The sequence below is a fragment of the Orycteropus afer genome, unplaced genomic scaffold (assembly GCF_000298275.1).
Source record: "Orycteropus afer afer isolate SDZICR_OR568_19922 unplaced genomic scaffold, OryAfe1.0 scaffold00181, whole genome shotgun sequence".
Classification (NCBI taxonomy): Eukaryota; Metazoa; Chordata; class Mammalia; order Tubulidentata; family Orycteropodidae; genus Orycteropus; species Orycteropus afer.
Genome location: NW_006921768.1, coordinates 1,286,573 through 1,295,469, shown reverse-complemented (window position 1 = coordinate 1,295,469; position 8,897 = coordinate 1,286,573). Strand labels below are relative to the sequence as shown.

Below are 8,897 nucleotides of genomic sequence, written 5' to 3'. Positions count from 1 at the left end.
ATTATAGCCAAAAAAAAAGAAAAAAAAAATTACTGCCTCAGAAACCCAAAGGGGTCACTATGAGTTGAAATTGACTCGATGGCAGTGAGGTTTTTTTTTTTTTTTCGGTTCAACATGGCTTTCTGTATTTGTTTGCCAATTGTTCCCTCCTCTGGGAGATAGTTTTGTAAACATACTATGCAATTTTTTTTTTATAGCAGCTTGTGAAAAAAAATGGCATAATGGCACTTATCGGTATACCTCTTAGTATTTTAGGTACATGATCCATGTGAACAACAACCCAGGAAATACAAGGATAAATTACTTACAAGTAAATTCATGAGGACAATTGGAACAAACATTGTGAAGGTAATCAATTGTATAAAGGATAGAACTGGGTATGCTAACTCATTCCTCAAAAAGGGTTCTAGAAAAGAATCACGATAATTGATATCTCCGAGCATCATGCTGAAGGTCTGGATGATAGAGAGGAATGGATTGCTGAAGGCATCCTGAAAAAAAAAAGGGTAATGTAAAGATGAAACACAAAATACATAAAAGGAAAAATGTTTCCTGGAGAGCAAAACTATAAAAATTATACTAAAATACTTTTAAAAAGGATACAATTATAGCTACTGAAATGTGATATAAAAAAAATTAATAAAATGGTGGTAAAGTTACCAAAAGAATTTTTTTCTGCACATTTAACAAATTATCATGCATTACAAATAAACTTCCTCTAACAAACTTTTTGACAGTTGCAAAAGTTATTTAGTAAGACTATACGTTTTCCTGAAATAAAAATCAAACTATTATATCAGATGAAAGAAAATAAAGTATTAATAGCCTTTGAGTATTATATTATTATTAATGTTTCAGGCCTTTAAAATTGAAGATTAAATATATACTTTCAATATCTACAACAATATAATCAACTATGGATACAATGGCCCCACCTGTAAACTCAGGAGGACATAAAAGCTGAGTCCAAAGGCCAGAAGAAGGAAAACAAACACAACCGTGGACCTTAACAAGGTTTTCATAATTACTTCCAACATAACAATGAAAATTCCACAATTTTCAAATCTAGAAGAATAAATATTAAAATATTTACTCACTTTTAGAGCCAACTGTATTTCATTCAATGTCAGTATTTATTATGAATAAAGAGAGACACGAAGTTTCACAGAAAAGACAGCTGAGGCCAGTTATTTTTAAAAAGTAGACATGAGAATTTATCAGTAATCAGGCCTCACTCTCACTGTTCATCAACCTGCTTTTCTTTCTTTCTTCCTCTTCTTATTCATCTTTATCTTTAGTAATTTTACCCTTTGACCAATAGACATTACTCCAACTCAAATAGGAAAGAAAACTCATAGCTCACCAATATCAAAGTAATAAATAAGTAAAAAAAAATTTATAAATAAAATTTAAAATAAGTTAATTTTTAAGTAAATAAAAACAATAACACTACCCGTGGTAGTTAAGGTTGTGTGTCAACTTGGCTGGGCCTGATTTTGAGTGCTGGGCAGCTGGATGTAGTGAATCCCCGTGATGAGACTAGTCATCAACTCCATGTTGGAATCTCCTGTGAAAGGCTGAGTAGCTGCCTTAGGAATGTTGTCCGGTTCCAGTATAAAAGAAGACTCTGTGAGAAAGGTCTCTGAGATTTTTGGCATGCTTGGACTCTGCACATAGCCAAATCTTCATTCAGCACCCTGCCATGTTTCCTGCCAATCTTGGGACTCTTTCTGGACTTGAACTAGTGGCCTGCATGTTGCTTAGTAATCTTGGGACTGCCATTTTACTTGTCAACCTTGGGTTTGTCAGGCTCAGCAGCCAGCAGTTGCCTGAGTTAAGAGAAGCCTCCAGCTTCAGTGGGCCAGAAGCAAGAGGCAGAGCTGAAGCCCAAGGTCAAGGAGCCTTCACCCATCTGCTAGGGTTGGCACTTTGAACTTGGACTTCTAGTCTCCTAAACTGTAAGAGAATAAATCCTTGTTTGTCAAAGCTATACATTAGTGGTACACCTGTTACAGCAGCACTTGAGAACCAAAACACTGGCCAAAATAATAATGCTTCCCAATACAAAATAATGCTACCAGCTGCTTAGTAAAGAATAATAGAATTAGATGTGAATTGTGTGATGCATTGAATAGACATTGAGTCCATGAGCTCAAGCACCTGAAGGCCACTATTGGAGTGCAGCACATAACAGATTTGTGTATCCCCCTGCCCCATCTCACAGCCTTCTTTGGTTTCCTTTTCTCCCTAGCAACCTACACTGTGAAATGTTTGGATACATGTTGGGTGTGTCATCTGTCCATGAACTTTTATTTTCTCTTTGGCAAAGACATCTTGTTAAAAGAGGGAGTCGCAAGATCATAGAAGGTTAGAGGGACTTCAGAGTCTCAGAAACTAAGTTCTGAGAAATGTTCAGTAATACTCAAAGGCAATTGAAAACAGAAGAGGTGAGGGAATGATGATGCCAGGGCCTGTCTCAAATCCTCTTGACCTTCAGACCACTGCTCTTCCCACCATGCCACTCTCTCCTCCAAGGGTCTGGGCTCCACTCTACATCACTGTGCTCATGACACAGGGATACAGACGATGTGGTAGGAAAATCACAGTCCCTAGAGTCACAAAGACTTTACGTAAATGCCTTCATCTTGATTTACTAGCTGAGATTCTGGGCAAGTTACTTAATTAAACCTTCATTTTCCTTTTTTATGCAATGTAAACGATAATTTTTATCTGTGGTCATTGTAAATATAATGTGAAATAATATATTTAACTTGACATTTGGCAATTATGGAGTTGCCTAGCCTTTTTCCCTTCTAGGATTACTCTTTATACTTGTCAAACAATGGTTGACCGGGGCATTTCTGCCACTTGGGATATTTGGCAAAGTTTGGAGATAATGTTTGGCTGCCAAAACTGGGTGAGGAAGCCACCGGCAACTAGTGTGCACAGGCTAGGAGTGTCACTAAGCATTCTACAATGCACAAGACAAGCCCACACAACAAAATGTGTTATTCAGAACAAAATGTCAATAGTATTCAGCTTTAAAAATGCTGGTCTAGCCTCTAAACTCTAGAATCATCCTTATCCTTTATAGGATATAAAGGATATATTATTAAAGCAACTGGAAAAAGATTAATAAGCCAGTTACAGACTTATGCCACTTATAGTAGTGTTTCTTTTGATATCACAAAAATGTGTAAAGGGTATATAAATCATTCAAGCTGACTTTACCTCTGAAGATATAATAAGAAGTTCATCCAATACAAGAATATAGAAATTGCTCCACACTGCCACTGCACATGAGCTGGTATGCCAGTGAACAAGGGCAATACAAAAATGATGCTCGTTGTATAGATAATCCATTCAACTGCATTGCTATGATCCCAAAAGTAATTCCTTTTCTGGGGTTGAAAAGAATGAAGAATTACCACATGTAGAGACCTTGTATCTTATGGATGATTTTATGCATATGCAACCAGTAACATCATTTTTTTCTAGCATTTCAGCCGGCTAGAGAGAAGTCATAGGATCAACCCTGCTGTTCTGGGCTGATTTGAGAGCTCTTAGGTGTACATCAGGAGCTCTGGTACATAGTGCCTAAGGCATTTGACTGCTAACCAGAAGGCTGGCAGTTCAAACCCACCAGCCACTCCTCGGAAGGAAGGTTGGGCAATCCTACTTCCGTAGTGATACTGCCTCGGAAACCCAAGGAGGGGTCGCTATGAGTCAGGGCTGACTCGACGGCACATAACAACAACAACAACAACAAGGAAGCTCTGGTGGTGCAGTGCCTAAAGCATTTGACTGCTAACCAGCCACTCCACAGAAGGAAGACTGGGAAATCTACTTCCATAAAGATTTACTGCCTGAGAAACCCAATGGGGGTCGCTATGAGTCAGAATTGACTTGATGGCAGTGGTTTTTGTTTTGTTTTTTAAATGGGAAATACCATATGCCTAAGAAGATTCTACAAGTCTCCAGGCTTTCTCTATAGAGCTTCAGTCCATTTTAAGAAGGCTTCCTAAGGGCTGCAAGTTGGTTCAGTAATTCCTAGGACCTTTATGTTTATATAAGCACATACACGTGGAGCCCTCAGATACATATGAGCTAAAGCTGACCTATGAGTTCAACCTGCTTCTAAAGAGGTTTGAGACATGTACTATGAATTACTTAGGAAATGAGAGCAAATCATAATGACATTCTTAAAGATCTCATGCTTCAAACACCAACTTTTCTGTACAGTAGACCATTTGAACATCAATAAGAAAATGTGGAGACCAAATCCAATAAAGAAATCATATAACTTAATAGTTTAATATAGACTACTATCTGTAATGTTTGTTTTAAGAAATGAAAATAATGGCAAGAGCGATTAAACAATATGCCCTAAATCATTAAGTAAAATGGAATTATAGGGTCTAAGTCCCTAAATTGTGACAATTTACTGAAAGCATATATATGAAAGTACTTGGAATGTATAATAGTAAACAAATGAAAGGCATTATTACCACTAACATTCTTTAATGCAAATATCTATGTGCTTACATGATGGAACAAAAGGAAACTTTCCCAAAAAATGAGGTGCTATAAAAAAAGACTATGATTCAATAAAAAAATGGCAGTTACAAAACATGCAAAGCAAAGAAGAAGAAAATAATTTAAACTGCTACACTGAGAACTAGAGGATCTTTGCTACTTATCAACCAAATAAGGGCTGCACATAATTTACATAATGATCAGGTCTGATCTGAACCTGGTTTACTCATTTAAGAAAAATGGAGTGTAAAGTAAGAATTATGTTATAAAAAGTTCCCCCATTTTCTTATGACTTGAATTTTTTTCCAAAAAAGAAAATCATTGCTTTTTTACGGGGGGGAAAAAAATCAACAAAATACCCTTTTGAAATAGCCTTGGGCCAAGGAGGCCCTTTATAAACAATTATATCCAAAATGATCAAATTCAAAACCTAATTTTGTGTTAGCAAAATACTAAAACCAAAGTAAGAGAAAATGCAGGAAAATCATTCATAATGAATATTTTAGGCAGACACACTCATCATAAACTAGCAAAAACATATTATCTCTGCTTCAGCTGTTTAGTGACTATACCTAAACTAATAAGATTTTTACTTTCTGAAAAGATTACACTGGCTATATTTGGTCTATACATTAATCAACCTGTGTGATTTTATTCTGATATAATGCTTCAAAATATAGTTTAGGTATTAATTTATTTTCTGGACATTAAAATCTTTGTCAATATAAAATGTATTGAGTACCTGCTGGAAAATCTGGGCCACTTCTTTGCAATACCCAAGTATACTTGATAAAAAAACTAAAATCATACAAACTCTTATAAGATATGAATCCTGAAACAATATAAAAGTGTAAGACAACAAGTTATTAGGGATATAAAATAAAATACAACACTTCTAACTACTTCATAATTTCCACTATTAAATTTTTTTTGCTTCATTTCTTTCTATGCACTGTCCACAGTTGATTTAAACAAAAAATTATTGTAATATAAACACAGAGATGACATATGCTCAGTATAATGTCCTACTAAAATATATTCAAAAATTGCCAACTTAATTCTAAAAGAATATGAATTGTAGACCTTTATTATTATTATTATTATTGTGGTAAAATACAGATAATGTAAAATTTACCCTTTTGACCATTTTAAAGTACACAACTGTACAATTCAGTGGCATTAGGTATATTCACAATGTTGTGCAACCATCATCACTGTAGAGGTACAGAACTTTTTCATTACTCCAAATAGAAACCTTGCATCCATTAAACAGTCACTTCCCATCTTCTTCTGCCCATAGTCCCTGGTAACCACAAATCTGCTTTACTGTAGAGTTATTTTAAATTTAAGTACGTCATTGAAGGTAGCATTTCACACATGTCAATTGCTATTAAATTAATTTATAGATTATTCATTTATATTCCTTCTCATTTCACAAAAGATTTTAGGAGACATTGGATACCACATATAAATTACATGGAATACTTAGAATAATAAAAGCCTGATATTTCAAATTTATTATGGGTTTAGCATTCTTAATTAAAAAACATACATTTCTTTATTCCTTTATTTAAAAATCTGAAATAAAAAAGCCAGTTGAAAATACCTTGGTGTCTAACATTTCTGAACGATTACTAGTTTCATTGATGATTCCAGTTGAGTTGAAACCCATTCCTGGCTTTATATTGACAACAAGTAAGGTCATAGGTATGAGACCAAGACAGTAAGATCCTAGGTTCATTAAATGGGCTCTAAACCCATAAGCCAGCCTAGAAAGAAAATAACCACATCATAATTGATTCACTGCAACCAAAAATATTTACTCATGATACCTGTGGAACAAGTGGTTATAATCTCTCTCAGAAATCTTGTTGGCACATTTGCTGAATAAACTTTAGAGCCACAAAGGTCTTTTAATTCTTTCATTTTCAGAAAAGACCTCTCAACTTCAGAGCAAACTAAGATTTTCTTGATGTATTTCACAAATTAATGGAGAAGACGAGGCTTTTGCCCAAATGTTCTGACTCCACATTGCTTGCTCTTCCCTAACACACACCTCTCATTTTATTGTCCACTGACCAGCAGGGAATGCTTCTTCCTGTCTTATGTGATGATTTTCTCTCAACATATTTCATTTAGTGCCAAGAAGAAGCAGTGCCAGCATTTTCAATATCATAATTTTCCCTCAATATCCATTTCCCTTCCATAGTATAAGATATTAAAATAAAATCTAAAACATTAAAATATCATTAGAATATAATAATTTGGAAGATTTTTAAATAAATTTAACAGCATTGATAAAAAGAAAATACTACTCAATACTCACCATTTCATATATAAATATTCTTTACAAACAGGATGGTTGAGAAGCTCTATGCGGTTATACTTTACCATTGCCTGAAAAACAGGGAAAGAGGAATAAAAACACATGTAAGTTTTTCTGCTAGTGTATAACTCTATGTTTATATTAGTATGAAAGGGACTCTTACTTATTTTAGAGAATTTGGAAAAAATGAAAATGATATCAAGAATAATAATTTTAAAAAAGTACTAGCTAGAGAAAACAACTTTATACAGATGCAAATTTTTGCGAGAGTTTGTTTCTTTTAATGTCTGGCTAGCTGAGTTAGCTTAAGTATTTTCATCTAATACAAGATTACAACTGAGAAAGATATTTAAGGTACATAAGCAAGAGCTATACTCTCCTGCACTTGAAGGAATTCAGGCTCATCTTCCTGGAAGGAATTTAAATAGCAGCATCTGCATCAAGGGTACTTAAATGCATCTTTAGATTACATTTTATTATGCAAGCTATTGGGAACTTATAGTATCTATTTCAAAATTAATTTTCAATCATTCAAGAAATACATAAGTGCATTCCCTTTTGAAATATAAAAACATTTGGACAAGGCCAGAGTTCTCACCACATCCCAACTCTACTCAAATCCAGGCCTCATTCCATTCCCCAAACTACTATTGTCATTAATTTATTATATATCCTTCCTAGTCTTTTTCTGTAGCATAGTTCCTAAGGCACTTGACTGCTAACCAGAAGGCTGGCAGTTCAAACCCACCAGCCACTTCTCGGAAGGAAGGTTGGGCAATCTACTTCCTTAATGATACTGCCTCGGAAACCCAAGGAGGGGTCGCTATGAATCGGGTCTGACTCGACAGCACATAACAACAACAACAACAATCTTTTTCTGTATTTCTACACACAAACATGCATGTGTAAAAATTAATATATAACCACAGAAAATATACACAATTATTTTGCATTTTTGTTTTTAGTCAAATTGTGTCTTCAACTTTTTTCAGAACACTGTTAGGTTTACAGAAAAATTGTTGAGAAATTACAGAGATCTAATATATCTGCCTTCTCCTCTACACACTCTACTCTTATTATTAATGTCTCACATTGGTATGGCATATTTGTTATAATCCATGAACTATTATTGATACACTATTGTTTAGTCAAGTCCGTACTTTACATTAGGGTTCAGTCTGTGTGGTACAGTTCTGAGTTTTGTCAAAATTCATAGTGTCAGGTGTTCCACTATAGCATCATACAGAATAACTTGATGGTTCTGCAAATGTCTTGTCCTCTGTCTATTCATTCCTCCCCACCTCCTCCTGAACCCCTGGAATCCACTGATCTTTGTTACTGTCTCTATAGTTTTGCCTTTTCTGGAATTCACACAGTATGCTTGCTTTTCCATTTAACAATATCTCTTATGAAGCAAGACTGGGCAATCTATTTCCATAAAGATTTACTGCCTCGGAAACCCAGTGGGGGTCACTGTGAGTTGGGATTGATTCTATGGCAATTGGTTTTGTTTTGGTTTCTTATGAATATATCAGTCTTAAGTAAATTTTCAAGCACATTGCTTTAAAATGCTGCCTAATATCCCACTGTATAGATAGATACAGCAGTTTACATAGACCTCTTATTGATGGAGTCCTTGAGTGTGACAGTTAAATGGCTCAGCTGATAACAAAAAGTTTGGTAGTTCAAGTCCACCCAGAGGTGCCTTGGAAGAAAGGTCTGACAATCTACTTCTGAAAAGTCATTCATTGAAAACTCTTTGGAACACAGTTCTGACACATGGGATCACCATAAGTTGGAATCAATTCAACTGATATTCATTGGTGTGGTGCAGTGAATTATTTAATATGGCTCTTCCAGCCATGGTCTTTGTGACTCCCACTGAATGACTGGGTGGAATTATGTAAACGTGAGGTGCTTGTGGCCCACCAATGGGATTGGAAAGCTAGCTAATAATTTAAATGATATACTTGGCACCCTTGTCGGGATGGGACCATGCAAACTAAAATGAAAAACATGAAAAAAATTATTTGTG

The 8,897-nt window shown here is 35.0% G+C and overlaps 1 protein-coding gene across 1 annotated transcript in view; it reads right to left on the bottom strand.

Moving 5' to 3' along the window:
* The window catches only part of TRPA1 (transient receptor potential cation channel subfamily A member 1), a 92,639-nt gene that overhangs the window by 14,437 nt on the left and 69,305 nt on the right, over window positions 1–8,897 (bottom strand). The window contains exons 18-23 of the mRNA XM_007947353.1: window positions 6,863–6,933; window positions 6,143–6,305; window positions 5,279–5,368; window positions 3,232–3,401; window positions 936–1,065; window positions 309–491 (exon numbers count right to left, since the gene is read on the bottom strand). Of these exons, the coding sequence (XP_007945544.1) occupies window positions 309–491; window positions 936–1,065; window positions 3,232–3,401; window positions 5,279–5,368; window positions 6,143–6,305; window positions 6,863–6,933 (807 nt within the window). The remainder of the gene's footprint in view (window positions 1–308; window positions 492–935; window positions 1,066–3,231; window positions 3,402–5,278; window positions 5,369–6,142; window positions 6,306–6,862; window positions 6,934–8,897) is intronic.